The sequence below is a fragment of the Armigeres subalbatus genome, chromosome 2 (assembly GCF_024139115.2).
Source record: "Armigeres subalbatus isolate Guangzhou_Male chromosome 2, GZ_Asu_2, whole genome shotgun sequence".
Taxonomy (NCBI): Eukaryota; Metazoa; Arthropoda; class Insecta; order Diptera; family Culicidae; genus Armigeres; species Armigeres subalbatus.
The window spans coordinates 208,561,289-208,579,529 of NC_085140.1; the positions used below are offsets into that span (position 1 = coordinate 208,561,289).

Genomic DNA, 18,241 nt, shown 5'->3' on the forward strand with positions numbered 1-18,241 from the left:
TTTCCAACCAGAAAGGAAGCCTTCGGTTGGTACCACCGGAAAATGTCTGTCACCTGACCAACACGGACCATAGGATAGAGCTCCGACTCGGTCGCCAGAATAGACACCAGTAGAAAAGATAAAGAAGAAAGAGAGAACAAGATAAAGAGATGAGAAGATAAAAAAGATGAGGAGAGAGAGAGAGAAATTTTAGGAGAAGAGTAGAAGATGAGGAAAAATAATAACAATGTAAAGAATTCGAAATTGTATGCCAAAAACCGCTCCCCGACACAAATGCACCCTTCTGGTGTAACGTGTCGTAAATACACAAACAAACAAAACAACAGTAATCAAAGAAAATATTTAAATATTTAAATAGGTATTTTTTTATCTATTGCGTTTATTTGACAGGCTCAGGCGTGTATAACACTTAACGGAGCCGAGACTTTATGATATTTACAATCGATATCATCTTATTATCAACAGTTAGTAAAGGGAAAGGGTATAGACCAAGATACTCGTGGCGACTCAAGGTTAGATTGCGTAATTTCAGGACGGACTAGGTTGGGATTTAGGTTTGAGGTATTACAGCTGCTCATCCGGGTATTTGACGTCATTAACGGTATAGCGTAGCGTCGGGCTCGAGCTGTGGTTCGTCAGGGAGCATCTTCCGGATGGCCATAGCTTCGTATTACACAGAACAATAAGACAAAACAAAACAAAAACGAGAAAGAAAAAAAATAGGGAATTAGACTTTCATGTCAGACGAGCAAAGAAAGGCATAGATGGCCTGCATATAAACCACATCGCGATCCCCAAAACACCTCTTACTTCCCTGTAGGGTTGTTTACCTCGGGCCATAAGGGTATCCAATAGTTGCTCTCTGGAGGCGTCGTTTTCCGAGCAATACCAAACTACGTGATCGATGTCATCGTAACCGGCTCCACACCTACATAGGTTGCTATCGACCAGGTTTATTCTATAGAGGTGTGCGTTTAGTGAATAGTGATTGGACATAAGTCTCGACATCGTGCGAATGAAGCCTCGGCTTAAGTCCTCACCTCTGAACCACGCTCGCGCAGAAACTTTGGGAACTATGGAAAACAGCCACCGTCCAAGTTCATTGTGTGACCAAATCATTTGCCAATTTTGAAGAGTACTCTGACGGACTAATGGAAAAAACTCGTTGTTCGAGATTTGTCTATCATAGCGAGTCCGCCTTCTCATTGCCATAGATTAGGCAATGGGATGGGACCCATACAAAGGTAATCTTGAATGATCTTTCGACCAAATCACGCATCTGCTCTCTTACAGTTGTAAGAAAGTAAGATGCGTGCTTAACAGGTTTCATCGACCGGAGTGCCTCGATAGAACTAAGACTATCCGAGAAGATGAAATAATGGTCTACGGGCTGATCGGAAATTATCCCCAAAGCGAAATTAATTGCTGCCAGCTCAGCAACATAAACCGAACAAGGTTCTTGAAGTTTTCGGAAGGTGGTTGAATTTACATTGAAAACACCGAAGCCAGTGGATCCGTTGATGTGAGAACCATCAGTGAAGTATCTGTTATTGCAATTCACATGTTCATATTTTTCGGAAAAAATGGAAGGGATAGATATTTGTCGAAGATGATCTGGTATTCCTTGAATAGCGTGTTTCATGGACAGATCGTATTCAATTGAGGAACTGTCATTGACGAAGTGAACTCGAGGTGGATTATAACATGGAAGACATAGATCTGACGATATGTAGTTGAGATAGACTCGCAGGTATCTTGAACGATGAGCCAGTTCAAGCATATTATCGAAGTTTTCTAATACAAGTGTGTTACTTGTTCCACATTTGATCAGTATTCTAAGTGAGAGTTCCCAGTAACGGTGCTTTAAAGGAGTGACTCCAGCAAGCACCTCCAGGCTCATGTTATGCGTTGAATGCATACAGCCAAGAGCAATACGCAAACAACGATACTGAATTCGTTCCAATTTGATTAGGTGGCAATCAGCTGCTGAGAGGAAGCAGAAAGAGCCATACTCTAAAACAGAGAGAATAGTCGTTTTATATAGTTTGATGAGGAGATAGAACGGAGAAAATGGATCCTTTTTCGGCATTTCTCTAACAAATAATCAATATGGGTTTTCCAGGTACACTTGGAATCAAACCAGACCCCAAGGTATTTAGAAGATAAAGATTGGTTTATGTCATCTTTCAACAGCTTTAGTTTCAGTTGAGCTGGGTACCGCTTCTTAGTAAACACTACCAATTGAGTTTTTTGCGGAGAGAACTCGATCCCTAAATGTCTGGCCCAAACAGTCAGGTTATCTAGGAATTTTGCAATGGTCTTTGCAGGACATTTGCACATGAACCTCTTAGGGAGATCACGGCATCATCTGCAAGTTGTCTAAGCGTGCATTGTCCTTCCAAACAATTGTCAATATCTTTAACATAGAAATTGTAAAGCAAGGGACTTAAACATGAACCTTGGGGAAGGCCCATGTAGCTATTTCTGGAAGTTGTCAGAGTGCCGAGAGTAAAGTTCATGTGTTTTACTGACAACAAATTGTACAAGAAATTATTCAAAATAACGGGTAATCCACTACTGTGCAGATTGTCTGACAGTATTTCTATGGAAACTGAATCAAAAGCGCCCTTAATATCCAAAAAAACTGAAGCCAGTTGCTCCTTGTGCGCATAGGCCAGCTGTATATCTGAAGAGAGCAACGCTAGACAATCATTTGTTCCTTTACCTTTTCGAAAACCGAATTGAGTATTTGACAGTAATGCATTTTGCTCGACCCAATGGTCAATTCTTGAAAGGATCATTTTCTCCAATAATTTCCTCATGCACGATAGCATGGCAATCGGTCGGTATGAATTGTGATCAGACACTGGTTTCCCAGGCTTTTGAATAGCTATTACTTTGACCTGTCGCCATTCTGGGGGCACAATGTTGTACTCCATGAAACAGTTGTACAGGTCAAGTAATCGTCTTTTAGCGATATCTGGGAGGTTTTTTAGAAGATTGAATTTGATATTATCGCATCCCGGAGAAGAATTGTTTGATGAAAGAAGGGACATAGATAGTTCCAGCATTGAGAATGGTCCACCCAAAGAACCGGGATCATTGACTGATTCTCGAAATAGCGGTTCTGCTGGTACGGAATCTGGACAGACCTTTTTTGCGAAGTTGAATATCCATCGATTGGAGTATTCTTCACTCTCGTTGGTGGAAATGCGGTTCCGCATGTTGCGGGCCGTTTTCCAAAGTGTTGTCATTGAGGTTTCTCGTGATAGTCCCTCGACAAAACGTCGCCAGTAGCTACGTTTTTTAGCCTTGAGAAGATTTTTGAGCTTTCTTTCAAGCCTCAAATACTCTTCGAAAAGCTCAGACCTTCCGTGTTTACGAAAAGCCTTAAAGGCATCAGATTTCTCAGAATACAACTTAGTACATTCATCATCCCATCCAGGAGTGGCTGGTCTTCTTATGACAGATGTACTTGGAACGCGTCGTTTCTGAGCTTCTAGTGCGCTTTTATGAATCAATTCGGTAAGGAATCGATACTCATCCAGTGGAGGAAGAATATCAGTTGATTCAATACCAATGTTTACCGCCGATGCAAATTTTGCCAGTCAATGTTTTTCGTGAGGTCGAAAGAAACATTAACTGGCACTGATCGTTGATAGCCGCTTTTGATTGTGGTGACTATCGGCATGTGGTCACTACCATGGGGATCTTGGATTACCTTCCACGTGCAATCTAATGATAGTGAATTAGAGCATAATGACAGATCTATTCGACTTTCCTGACCTTGAGGTCCTATTCGAGTTACTTCGCCTGTGTTCAAAATATTCAAGTTGAAATCGTCGCACAAATCATAGAAAATAGGCGCTCTGTTATCGTCTCTAGTTTCGCCCCATGCAATACCATGTGCATTCATATCACCCAGTATTAAAACTGGGGATGATAAAAGAGAGACTGCGCTCCAAAGATGCCGACGATTAAGTGAGGCATTTGGGGGAATATACACTGAAGCTATGCAAAGGTCTTTATTCTTTACATTTACTTGGCAAGCGACGATTTCTAAACCATTAACAGTCGGAATGGGAATTCTGTAGAAAGTGTGACATTTTTTGATTCCCAAAAGAACGCCACCATAATGATCATTCCGATCTTGGCGAATAATATTAAAATCGTGGAAGTTGATTTCATCTTCAGAAGAAAGCCATGTTTCACAGAGTGCAAATATATCGCAATCGGAGTTGCGAATTAAAAACTTAAACACGTCCAATTTATGTTTCAGACTATGACAGTTCCACTGCAGCACAGTGATTGTATCTTGTATGGCCGTATTATCCATCGAAAGATACAAGTCCTGCAAGAAGGGCCATGAAACAGTCAATTGCTTCAGATAACTTTCAACTGTTGGAATAAAGAGGTCAATGATTGGCCTCAATGAATTCGGAATATTGAATAAGTTCAAAATACGATCCACAAGGTCCTTAAAGGATATCAATCCTCGCTTGGACGAGATTCTTTTCTTGGAAGTGGGAGTAGCAGTTTTCTGCTCAGAGATATTCCTTGACTGATGTTTCTTTGTAACATCAGTTTTAGGCAATGGCGGGAATGTCTTACTGCAACATGGGTCAAAAGGAGCAGTATAGACAGGTTGCTTCGGAATTTTAAATAATCCCCCATTACCATCAGATTTAGGCAAGCTTCTAGGGATGATTTTTGTTTTCTTACGGCGCAATCCCGGGGTTTCTTCCTCTTTTCGGGTACGTGTACCTCCGCAGAATCATCCATATCGGCTACGTCAGAGTCCGATTCGTCTATGGAAATGACATCATAAAAATCACTTACTTGAACGGCAGCTGAAATAGCAGCCGTTGCGTTGGCAGTTGCGGATGTGTCTTGCGACTTCACCATTTCTGCATACGACTGCTTAGAGCGCTGTACTAATGAACGCTTAACTTTTTGGGTGCGCTTTTTGTACACCGGACATTCTTGCAAACCATGGAGAGGGTCCATGCCACAATAAGCGCACTTTGTAACTTGTTGTTGGCAGGACTCCTCCTATGTTTTTCAAAACATTTGCCACAACAGGGCTTGTTGTCGCAAAACTCGGCAGTGTGCCCCAACTGTTTGCAGTTGGTACAATTGAAAACTCTGGGTACAAAAATACGCACCGGGAACAACAGATCTTCGGGATCTACATATTGTGGGAGTATGGAACCGGCAAACGTTACCCGGAGCGAACCGGACTTCGAATATACTTGTATGGGCATCTACCATGGCTGCTGAATGCAATTCCTTGCAGTCCAGAATGTCCACGGTAGATTGCAGGGCATTCTTTAAACGGCCTTTTCCTGCAAGTACATCCTTGCAAGTCAGGCTCGCTGCGTTAATTACGCCTTCAACCTCGACCTCCCGCGAGGGCACATAAACCAAATATTCCACATTATAGTTCTGGTCTTTTGCGATAGCATTTGCATCCTGGTATGTAGGTGCGGTTACACGTAGTTTGTTCCGATTGATCTGATGAAAATCAGTTTTCGGAAAACGACGCGTCAAATCACGTTTGATTCCTAGGAAATCAATACTTTTCGCTTTCTGCCGAAAGTAAACAACCCACGGCCCAGGAGAAGATGCTTGGTAGAAACGCGTGCGGACAACGTTATCTTTTGGAGGCGTTTCGCCTCCGTTTTCTACGTCCATCAAACTCTGATTGAATCAATAATAAATGTAAAAAAAATGTGAAAGATAGAGTGAAAAAACTTAAAACTAAACTAATTCAATACTTTAGTGTAAGACAAAACCAAAAAAAAAATATAAGAAAAAAAATAAATTCAGCGCAAAAAAAAATTAAAAAAAAAAACGATCACCCTGTTTTTGTCGCACTCTAAGCCAGCCGACAGTAACTGGCGGGAGACAAACAACAGTTCAACCACTGCTGTGTGGTGAGCACAAAAGGGATGATGAAATAATAGCAAACTGATTTGGGTATACTTATACACGGCCCCGTTCAGTAGGTAGCCGTCGTTGTCGATGTTGTCGATCCTCTTCTCGATGGATAGATGGATGATTTCGGATGGTGGTTAATCACAGATTAATCACTATATTTAATGCACGCACAACCCTTGTCGTACGTGCAGCTTCTTCGCGATCGCGAATCGCCTACGGCAACCACTATATATCCGCAGTGGGATAGCGCGGGATATAAAAAAACTCACTGATTTGAGAAAAAAACTCACTGGGAATAAAGTAATTGCCTGCGATGAGACACGGTCCTTCACAACCGGCTGCTTCAAGCGATCGGCAAAGAATGATTAAATAGGTATTATGCAACGTTAATGAAGTGGTCTCAGATTTAAGACGTTCTCCAAGCCATTGTTTCGAAATGTCAACCTAAACGTAAGCTTCCATGGAGTACTTCAAAACTACAGGGGTTGGACAAAACGAATGAGATTGAGAATGGGAAAATTTGTCAAAATTCGAATCAGCATAACTTCGCGAAGAATTGTCCGGATTTGCAGATCGGTCCTCGGGCACTGAAGATGTTCCGGGTTTCCTGAGGATATGCTCAAAATGCATTGTTTCTACTGCTTGTCATTTTATGTGACGTTAACTTTCATCAAGTTGTATGCTTTCTCCATAAACTAGAACTAATGCTGGCTGTAGATCGAGAATCCATGAAAAATACGCAGAGATATGGCCCAGAACATCTCAACCTTTTTTTAATAATCCCTGCATGTGGCCATGTAAACGATGACGCGTCTCCATCAGTTTGCTCTAGCTATCGTTTCTAGTTGTGAAACACAGGAGTCCTAAGATGAATCGCAATACAAACCAATTTCGAAAACTACTTTTTCATCTTTGCCCCATATATTCAGGGCTGACACTAGTCTTTCTCGTCGTATGAAGAAAGCGAGAAAAATAAAGTCATCGTCATAGCATTGCACGACGTAACACCTATTCGGTTTCTTCGCACCGCATGCCTACCACGAAGATAGTAGCACATAAACAAATAGTAGGAATTTTGGTAACATAAATCAATAACATTTATACCGCCTTCAAACGTTACTTCAAATTCATTCCTAAAACGTTTATATATTCTTAATTCATTAAGTGCAACTAATAGAGGGATATTTGAATATTAAAAATGTCATATCAATCTGTCAATAAAAAAGCACGTCAGAGCCGCTGGAGCGCATACATTGAAATATCCCTCTATTGAAATCTTCCAGGCCTCTTGAAAGTAGCTATTCTTCGCTTCTTAAAAAAACGTAGCTTCTTAAAAAAAAGAGGCGTAGCTCTTAAAAAAGGCGGTTTCGAGTAAGGAGGCTTCCGAGCCTCTTGAAAGGAGGCTTCATGGCATCTTGAAAGGAGGCTTCCGGGCCTCTTGAAAGGAGGCTTCCGGGCCTCTTGAAAGGACGCTTCCGGGCCTCTTGAAAGGAGGCTTCCGGGCTTCTTGAAAGGAGGCTTCCGGGCCTCTTGAAAGGAGGCTTCCGGGCCTCTTGAAAGGAGGCTTCCGGGCCTCTTGAAAGGAGGCTTCCGGGCCTCTTGAAAGGAGGCTTCTGGGCCTCTTGAAAGGAGGCTTCCGGGCCTCTTGAAAGGAGGCTTCAGGCCTCTTGAAAGGAGGCTTCCGGGCCTCTTGAAAGGAGGCTTCCGGGCCTCTTGAAAGGAGGCTTCCGGGCCTCTTGAAAGGAGGCTTCGGGCCTCTTGAAAGGAGGCTTCCGGGCCTCTTGAAAGGAGGCTTCCGGGCCTCTTGAAAGGAGGCTTCCGGGCCTCTTGAAAGGAGGCTTCCGGGCCTCTTAAATGGAGACTTCGGGCCTCTTGAAAGGAGGCTTCGGGCCTCTTGAAAGGAGGCTTCGGGCCTCTTGAACGGAGTCTTCCGGGCCTCTTGAAAGAGGCTTCCGGGCCTCTTGAAAGGAGGCTTCCGGGCCTCTTGAAAGGAGGCTTCCGGGCCTCTTGAAAGGAGGCTTCCGGGCCTCTTGAAAGGAGGCTTCCGGGCCTCTTGAAAGGAGGCTTCCGGGCCTCTTGAAAGGAGGCTTCCGGGCCTCTTGAAAGGAGGCTTCCGGGCCTCTTGAAAGGAGGCTTCCAGGCCTCTTGAAAGGAGGCTTCCGGGCCTCTTGAAAGGAGGCTTCCGGGCCTCTTGAAAGGAGGCTTCGGGCCTCTTGAAAGGAGGCTTCCGGGCCTCTTGAAAGGAGGCTTCGGGCCTCTTGAAAGGAGGCTTCCGGGCCTCTTGAAAGGAGGCTTCAGGCCTCTTGAAAGGAGGCTTCCGGGCCTCTTGAAAGGAGGCTTCCGGGCCTCTTGAAAGGAGGCTTCCGGGCCTCTTGAAAGGAGGCTTCCGGGCCTCTTGAAAGGAGGCTTCCGGGCCTCTTGAAAGGAGGCTTCCGGGCCTCTTGAAAGGAGGCTTCCGGGCCTCTTGAAAGGAGGCTTCCGGGCGCACGGTGTGTTTGTCCGAAGAGGCTTATTTTCAAAAAATCAGTATCTCTGAAACACTCACTACACGAAAGTATAGGTTTTCCTCTTTTACGTAGGTGCATTTTTAAAATGTTCTATCGGGGGTCATTTTTTCATACATTTTGGGGCGGGTTAAATCGGCTATCATTTGAGATTTCTATGAAGTTTGCACCAAAAATAGTGAAAAAAATAAAAATTGTTCTAGATCCCCCGATAGAACATTTTAGTTTACCTACCATATGAAAGAGGAGAGCATATACTTTCACGTGGCGGGTGTTTCAGAGATACTGATTTTTGAAAAATAATATTTCCCCATAGACACACCGTGGGGCCTCTTGAAAGGAGGCATCCGGGCCTCTTGAAAGGAGGCATCCGGGCCTCTTAAAAGGAGGCATCCGGGCCTCTTGAAAGGAGGCATCCGGGCCTCTTGAAAGGAGGCTTCCGGGCCTCTTGAAAGGAGGCTTCCGGGCCTCTTGAAAGGAGGCTTCCGGGCCTCTTGAAAGGAGGCTTCCGGGCCTCTTGAAAGGAGGATTCCCAGCCTCTTGAAAGGAGGCTTGCTGGCCTATTGAAATAAGGCTTGCAGGCCACTTGAAAGGAGGCTTCCGGGCCTCTTGAAAGGAGGCTTCCGGGCCTCTTGAAAGGAGGCTTCCGGGCCTCTTGAAAGGAGGCTTCCGGGCCTCTTGAAAGGAGGCTTCCGGGCCTCTTGAAAGGAGGCTTCCGGGCCTCTTGAAAGGAGGCTTACAGGCCTCTTGAAAGGAGGCTTACAGGCCTCTTGAAAGGAGGCTTCCCGGCCTCTTGAAAGGAGGCTTCGGTTCCTCTTGAAAGGAGGCTTCCGGGCCTCTTGAAAGGAGGCTTCCAGGCCTCTTGAAAGGAGGCTTCCGGGCCTCTTGAAAGGAGGCTTCCGGGCCTCTTGAAAGGAGGCTTCCGGGCCTCTTGAAAGGAGGCTTCCGGGCCTCTTGAAAGGAGGCTTCCGGGCCTCTTGAAAGGAGGCTTCCGGGCCTCTTGAAAGGAGGCTTCCGGGCCTCTTGAAAGGAGGCTTCCAGGCCTCTTGAAAGGAGGCTTCCGGGCCTCTTGAAAGGAGGCTTCCGGGCCTCTTGAAAGGAGGCTTCCGGGCCTCTTGAAAGGAGGCTTCAGGGCCTTTTGAAAGGAGGCTTCCGGGCCTCTTGAAAGGAGGCTTCCGGGCCTCTTGAAAGGAGGCTTCCGGGCCTCTTGAAAGGAGGCTTCCGGGCCTCTTGAAAGGAGGCTTCCGGGCCTCTTGAAAGGAGGCTTCCGGGCCTCTTGAAAGGAGGCTTCCGGGCCTCTTGAAAGGAGGCTTCCAAGCCTCTTGAAAGGAGGCTTCCAAGCCTCTTGAAAGGAGGCTTCCAAGCCTCTTGAAAGGAGGCTTCCAAGCCTCTTGAAAGGAGGCTTCCAAGCCTCTTGAAAGGAGGCTTCCAAGCCTCTTGAAAGGAGGCTTCCAAGCCTCTTGAAAGGAGGCTTCCGGGCCTCTTGAAAGGAGGCTTCCGGGCCTCTTGAAAGGAGGCTTCCGGGCCTCTTGAAAGGAGGCTTCCGGGCCTCTTGAAAGGAGGCTTCCGGGCCTCTTGAAAGGAGGCTTCCAGGCCTCTTGAAAGGAGGCTTCCGGGCCTCTTGAAAGGAGGCTTCCGGGCCTCTTGAAAGAAGGCTTCCGGGCCTCTTGAAAGGAGGCTTCCGGGCCTCTTGAAAGGAGGCTTCCGGGCCTCTTGAAAGGAGGCTTCCGGGCCTCTTGAAAGGAGGCTTCCGGGCCTCTTGAAAGGAGGCTTCCTGGCCTCTTGAAAGGAGGCTTCCGGGCCTCTTGAAAGGAGGCTTCCGGGCCTCTTGAAAGGAGGCTTCCGGGCCTCTTGAAAGGAGGCTTCCGGGCCTCTTGAAAGGAGGCTTCCGGGCCTCTTGAAAGGAGGCTTCCGGGCCTCTTGAAAGGAGGCTTCCGGGCCTCTTGAAAGGAGGCTTCCGGGCCTCTTGAAAGGAGGCTTCCGGGCCTCTTGAAAGGTAAAAATAATACAAATCTTTCCGATTTCAATACAACAATTGTATTGAACCCTTCCGGAATTGTATATGCCAAATTATTATACAGTTTCTGTAAGGTTTCTTTGAAGAACTGTATTAAAATCTTACATCCGCTGATTGGGTGTAGGAGCCTTCCGACCCTCTTGAAAAGACCCTTCCGAAGCTTTTAAAAGAAGGAGAAAAAAAAGATTAAAGAAAAAGCCTAAAAGAAAGCCTCCGGACCTATTGAAAGGAGGCTTTCAGGCTGTTCGCGCGCGCCACTTTTCAGACGGTTTTCGGACACTTAAAGAAAGTCGCGACGTTTGAGAAAACACTGCCTTTATTACGCGAACAGAAAAAAAACTTAGCTTTATTTTCACTACTAAGTATGAACGAGTGTATCTTCTCGCGACGATGGTTTATTCTGAACTGACTTATGCCTAATTCTATATACAAAAATCAGCTGTGGAACGATCGAGAGGTGATCGTTGCACCTACTACCACACTATCACATGTAAAAACGACCAGCAAAACACTGGAAGTGAAACAGGCCAAGAGTTTTTGGCAAATGAAAAAGGATAGCTAGTGATAACGATAGTGTGGAACATGAGTGGTGATTCACTTACTATTCACTTCTGTTTCCGTGTCCATTTCGTTCGATTGTGGAGATTGGACAAGTACAGCTTTGACCACTTTCTCCACAATTGCTGAGTGAACTCTCGCACCCTGTCCCAAGCCGAAAGTCTGTTCTCCGGAACACCAACAAGATCTGGTTCTGGTATGGCTATCAGTGGCCTCTGAATCAAGAAATGCCCTGGCGTGAGGGCTTCGAAATCGTCTGGATCGTTACTGATTGGAGTCAGTGGCCTAGAATTCAGGATTGCTTCTGTCTGGGTCAGAACCGTTTGCATCTTGTCGTACTCCAGGGCACGTGTGCCAATAGTCCGCTTGAAGAGAATTTTGAAAGACTTTACCGCTGATTCTCACAGCCTTCCAAAGTTTGCAGATCGGGCTGGAATGAATAGAAATTTGATTCGTTCTTCTGCTGCTTGGCGTAATTCCGCATCTGAGAATTGCTGGCTAGCGAACAGGTGGGCAAGCTCATCCAGCATTCGCCTGGCGCCAACGAAGTTTGTCGCGTTATCGCACATTATGAGCGACGGCTTGCCACGACGTGCCGAAAATCGGTGCAATGTCGCAAGGAAGGCCTGTGTCGTCAAATCTGCAGCTAGTTCCACATGTACTGCCTTGGTAACTAGGCACACATACACTGCCACGAAGCACTTGATTGGTCGTGCTCGACGTTGTGGATATAATACGTAGAATGGACCACAGTAGTCGACTCCGACCCATTGAAAGGGGGAACATGGCCGCACTCGCTCCGGAGGTAAACCCGCCATCAGTTGGTCCTGAATTTTAGGCTTCGCACGGAAGCATTGCACACCCATGGACCACTTGCCTTGCAAGATTTCTGACACTCGTTAGCCAGAACTGTTCCCGAACTGCAGATACTATCTGTTGTTGACCGGCGTGGAAGTATTTGCGATGGTAGTACTCTACAACAATTCTTGTGAAGGGATGTCGGTGGTCGAGGATGTACGGATGTTTCCGACTATCTGATAAGGCTGCATTATTCAACCGGCCGCCAACGCACAATATACCGTCGACAAGTCGTGGATTTAATCCAGAGATTCTGGAACAATCTTGCACCTGGCCGTCTCTGGCGATGTCTGCTAACTCCTGTGAAAAACTTTCTCTCTGCGATTGTTTCACCAGCCCTTTGAGAGCGTCGTCGTACTCTTGAGAAGTGATGTTGCCGACCTTTTTGTTAGACCGATTTGCAAGCGACGCATTCCACTTAAACCGATAGATGTGTACTGTCAACCGTACTAGATCTACTAGCGATGAACGAAGGCCGAATATCTCGCTTGGTGAAATGGCTGGAAGGACAGCGACGACAACCTTTTCTTCCAAATCCATCTTGTCGATGTGTCTTTCGTCGATCCGCTTGGAATCAGGCCAGTATTGTCGGTCCAGTATCAGCCAATTCGGTCCATGGAACCAGCGCGATTCGTACTGCAGTTGTGTCGGCGACATGCCTCGGGAAATGATGTCCGCAGGGTTATCTTCTCCAGCAATATGGTTCCAGTCACTCCCTTTCGTAAAGTGCTGGATTTCGGAGACGCGATTTGCTACGAACTGCTTCCATCTGGATGGCGACGATGACAGCCAACACACCACGATAGTAGAATCGGTCCAGAAATAACATTTGGAGTCTACGTGAATATTTTTGACGACTTTCTCGTACAGGTGTGTCAGAAGCAGTGCTGATGACAGCTCTAGCCGAGGAATGGATAGAGACTTCTTATTTTTCTTCAAATTCTCGAGCGGAGCTACACGAGATTTGGAGGTCAGTAGGTGTACTTGAACGCTTCCGTCTGCTTCAACCGTGCGGATGTAGGTACAGGCACCGTAAGCCTTAATTGAAGCGTCGCAGAAGCCATGGAGCTCTACCAATTCGTTGTTGCAACTAGTTCCCACCCACCGTGGGACAGCGATGTCTACTAGACCTACCAAATTCCGCCAGTTCTCACGCCACTGCTCTTGTAATTGTGAGTTCAGTGGATCGTCCCACCAGCAGTCTTGTTTCCACAGCTCTTGTAGGAAAATTTTCGCCTGGACGATGACTGGGCCCACTAGCCCTATCGGATCGAATAGTCGAGAGGCATCTGATAGAGCACATCGCTTCGTTATTATTGCAGACTCATCCCAGCTTGGGGAACTGAAACGGAAGCAGTTGGTGCCGGGCTCCCAGGTCAAACCTAAAGTTTTCACAGCAGCGGATGACGAGTCCAAATCCAAGATCGTTCGTTCGTCTCTCAATCCCTCCGGTACCACTGACAGCAATTCTTTGCTGTTTGAATTCCACTTTCGTAAGGAGAATCCCGCAGATTGCAGCAGTACTATGATCTGGCCTATGAGCAACTTTCCTTCTTCGATATCGTCCACACCAGACAGCATGTCATCTACATAGAAGTCCTTCCTGATGATCTTGGCAGCTCTGGGATACGCATCTAGGCCTTCATCTGACAGACGCTGAAGACACTTCGTTGCCAAGTATGGAGCTGCTGCCGTACCATACGTAACCGTAGAGAGAGCGAATGTTCGGATCGGTTCCGCAGCACTATCTCTCCAAACGATCCTCTGCAGCTGCTGATCATCTGGATTCAGCAGTATCATGCGATACATTTTGGCGACGTCCCCTACGAGAGCGAATCGGTGTGTCCGGAAGCGAAGCGCAATGTCCACAATCATGTCCTGAACGACAGGTCCCACCATCAGAGCATCGTTCAGGGAAATGCCGCTGGATGTCCGGCATGACGCATCGAAAACGACTCGCAACTTTGTCGTTGTGCTGTCCGGCTTCATAACAGCATGATGAGGCAAGTAATACGACGACGGGCTCGTTTCTTCCTCGGAAATCTCTCGCATGTGGCCCATGGCCAGATATTCGTTCATAAACTCCGCGTATTGCACCTTCAACTCCGGATTGATTGCAAACCTCCGCTCCATCCCTATGAAGCGCTTGACTGCTGTAGATCTTGACTCGCCTAATTGCTGAATCACTCCTTCTTTCTTCGGCAGCGTAACTACGTACCTTCCTTCTTCGTTCCTGAACGTTGTTCTGTCGAAGATTTCTTCACAGGTCGACTCTTCGACCGAAAATGTAGTGGCTGAATGACAAGCTTCCACTTCCCAGAACCTTGAAAGCTGTTCTTGTATCTCCGCCGTTGAACACACGTGAACTACCGAGTACGATGCACTAACAGGAACTTCAGGAACACGACCGGAAATAATCCATCCAAATACGGTGTCTTGCACCGTCGGACCATCATCCGTAGCTTTCCGTCTTTCCTCCTTCAGCAGTTCCATGTAATATTCAGCTCCGATTATAAGATCGATCGGTCCTGTCTCGTAGAACCTGGGATCCGCAAGAAGCGCCGAATCTGGGAGATTCCACGTTGTAACAGAGAAGCTTGCCGTAGGCAGTGACACGGTGAGCTTCGGCAGCACATGGAACTGCATTTCTTCGGCAAACGATGAAATATTTACCGATCTTGGACTAACTACGGCGGTAACCAGCCTGGTGGAAGCAATTTGAGTCGATCCAATGCCTTGAATCGCCAAATAGACTGGCATTTCGTCTAGCTTGAGTTTGCTAGCGAAACTTGATGTCATTAGACAGTGCTGCGAACACTAATCCAGCAGCGCTCGTGCCAGCACGGATCTGCCATAGCGGTCTCTAATGCTGACCAAGGCGGTGGATAAAGCTATGTTTTGTGTCGGTGTTATGGGGAGGGCTACATGTGTTTGGCTTGTGGTGGCGTGTTCTGTGGCTGGCTGTGTGTGTGAGTCTTGTGTATTGGCAGTGTTAGCAGTCCGAGTATGTTGGTTCGGTGGTGTAAATCGCTGTTGTGGCTGTCTGTGTTGTTGGTTGACTGTCGGAGGTCTTGACTGCGTGGGTGGATCGGAGGATCTAGACTGTTCAGTGTGCAGCAGTGTGTGATGCTTCTGACGACACTGACGACACGTTCCCTTCTCGCACGTTCTGGCAAAATGGCCCGGATATAAACAATTCCGACAGAGTTTGTTTCTGTTGGCAGCCTCAATTCTGTCCGACACACTCATACGCTAGAATCTGACACACTGGAACACGGAATGGCGCGGTTCGTTGCAAAACCAGCATTTCACCGTCGATTTAACCATTGTATTGCAAATTGCAGGACGTGACGATCGTTGCTTGTTGGAACTGACGGTATCGACTGGCACCACAGATTGCAATACGGAACAGTGGCTCTTCAGGAAGTCCATCAAGTCTTTGTACTTCGCCACTTCCTTGCTGTTGTGGTGGGTTTCCCACTGCCGTAAAGTCGCCAAGTCCAATCTGGTACACACCATGTAAGCCAGCATGGTGCTCCAATCCGACGACTTCTCTCCGATCTGCTCAAGCATCTGTAGGTTCTTCTAGAAGTCGACTATTAGTTGGTTGAGTCCCCCTAGCTCTCCTTCTTAAGACTCTCCACCGCAAAGAGAGCATCAAGATGCGCCTTGACAATGAGCTTCTTGTTTTCGTAGCGACTCTCGAGCGATTTCCATGCTACCGCATAATTGGCCGCAGACAAGTCAATGGAACTTACTTCCTGCAGAGCATCGCCAGCTAAAGAAGAACGGAGATAGGTAAAACGATCGACATCTGAAAGCAGGACATTATCGTGGATGAGGCTTCGGAAACTGTCACGGTATGGCACCCAGTCGTGAATCTTTCCACTAAACGATGGCAGCTTTATCTCCGGGAGTTTCACCTTTGCAAACTGGGATGCTGGCTGCTGACTTGTAGAACCCGCCGATACACTTGAGCCCACCGTTTTGAAGGCCAGCAGGTCTGCCTTCAGGGAATAAAAGCTGTTTTCAAACTCCTGCCTCACTTTATCGTTGGCCACTGTCAACGCTTCTTCCTCTTGGACATCACCCTTCTCGACTGCGTCTTCTAAAAACAGCTCAATCTGCATACGGATTTCGACGAACTGGTCATATACCCTATCTAATGCCTCCAGACGTACACAGACCTGTCGCGCATCTCTGCTTGCTTGATAACTTGCGACGAACTGCTGAATTCCTTCAAGCGACTTCCGGAGCTGATGCTCCTTTTTACTCAGCGTTCTGAGATCTGGCATTTTCCACTTCACTAGCACTTGGAACAATGCTTGGGAAACACTGTTCTCATATCAAATGCACTCCACTGCACTGGCAAAGCAAAGTTCACAAGACTGCACTTTCTTATCTTACTTTGCACAACGATCGACTCGACGAACCACCCAACGCGACCACGGAATGACAGAACTGGCCACCCTAGTTGACAGCAGCAGAGGGAATCAACCTTGTAATCAACGAAATCATGAAAAAACAGCGAAAACCGAGACCAAACAAACTTGAACGGGCGGACACAAGGGCTACTGCTCAAAAAAAGAAGATGGACTCACATGCAATCAATCAATTTATTTGCCTCATAGCCACAGAGTTTTATTCATGCAAATATCGCCACTACACATGCACTCAACTCCCTTTTTCTTGCTCGCTCCGTCACTCGGATGTCCGTCTTGGCCTCAATCAATGTCGATATTTCCAAAAGTCAATATCCCTCGTCCGATGGCCGCTCACAATACCCGGTACATCCAGAACAGCTCCACAAAAATGCCGAAGACGGCACGAAAAAGTATCGGTGATGGCGCAAATCGTGTCGAAAATGGTGTCACTTTTCGATAATCGTCCACTATTCACCATGACAAAAGTGCAAATTGTCCGTCATAGGTGCGAATTGTCCGCAAACACCTTTCACTTTTCCTCCAAAACGCAGGCTGTCCGAAAACCTTTACCAGGAATGATCATCCGACTCAAAGGTCCAAATGTTCGCGCGCCACTTCAAGACGGTTTTCGGACACTTAAAGAAAGTCGCGATGTTTGAGAAAACACTGCCTTTATTACGCGAACAGAAAAAAAAACTTAGCTTTATTTTCACTACTAAGTATGAACGAGTGTATCTTCTCGCGACGGTGGTTTATTCTGAACTGACTTATGCCTAATTCTATATACAAAAATCAGCTGTGGAACGATCGAGAGGTGATCGTTGCACCTACTACCACACTATCACATGTAAAAACGACCAGCAAAACACTGGAAGTGAAACAGGCCAAGAGTTTTTGGCAAATGAAAAAGGATAGCTAGTGATAACGATAGTGTGGAACATGAGTGGTGATTCACTTACTATTCACTTCTGTCTCGCTTGACCACAGGCTTTCCGAGTCTTTTAAAAGCAGGCTTTGAAGACTGTTGAAAGGAGCCTTTGGAGCCTCTTGAAAAGAGCTTCCCGGGGGTTTTAAAAGAAGGAGAAAAGAAAAAAAAAGTTAAAAGAAAAAGCTTGAAAGAAGGCTTTCGGGCCTCTTGGAAGAAAGTTTCCGAACCTCTTAAAATAAGGATTTCGGGTCACTTGAAAGGAGCCTTCCAGGTTTTGATTAAAATTGTAATTCATCCGCCATCACGCATTTTCGTCCGAGGTACCCCCAGGGGTACATGTACCCCAGGTTGAGAACCGCTGGCTTATAGTAATGCTAGGTCTTCAATCGATATTTAATAATGTTTAATCGCCTTTTTTTTTCAAATTCATCATTAGCAACATTACTGCTTCTACAATAAATATTCTGATAAAATTGCGAAGATTCCATATTTTCAGGATCTTTTATGAAGTCTATTGGAATATTTGAATACCTTGGGAGCTTCCTGCAATTTACGCAGATATCCAGGTACCAGTTTATGGTTGCTTGTCGTTTAATACTGCAGTTTGATGCATTTTTTGACACACTAAACTGTTCAACCAAGGGGGGTCCCGTAGCGTAGTTGGCTACACGTTCGCCTTATAAGCGAATGGTCATGGGTTCGATTCCCAGCCCCTCCACCAAACCCTTGTCAGTTGCCAGAAGCGCAGTCCGTACGGTGGCGTTTTGGGGAACGCGCCTCACCGAAACGGCTGCCTGATGACGACTGACAAAACTGTTCTTCTCGGAGGCATTCCTCCAACGTTCTACGATTAATGGCAACCGAACAAAGCAACGATCACTGGATTCACCACATGGACAAATGAACACAATGGACTCACGATGATATGGACTGGCAACGACAACAATAACGAATTATGGACATCTTAAAATAGATTATGTGTGGACTCTGTACAGCAGAGTACCACAGTAGT

At 46.4% G+C, this 18,241-nt stretch overlaps 2 protein-coding genes across 2 annotated transcripts; both read right to left on the reverse strand.

Moving 5' to 3' along the window:
* Nucleotides 1-11,853: 11,853 nt before the first annotated feature.
* LOC134209523 (uncharacterized) lies at nt 11,854-14,676 on the reverse strand. The gene has a single exon (XM_062685504.1). The coding sequence runs from the start codon at nt 14,674-14,676 to the stop codon at nt 11,854-11,856; it is 2,823 nt and encodes a 940-aa protein (XP_062541488.1).
* An 818-nt stretch (nt 14,677-15,494) lies between these two features.
* Nucleotides 15,495-16,172, reverse strand: LOC134209524 (uncharacterized). Its single transcript, XM_062685505.1, has one exon. The coding sequence runs from the start codon at nt 16,170-16,172 to the stop codon at nt 15,495-15,497; it is 678 nt and encodes a 225-aa protein (XP_062541489.1).
* Nucleotides 16,173-18,241: the final 2,069 nt, after the last annotated feature.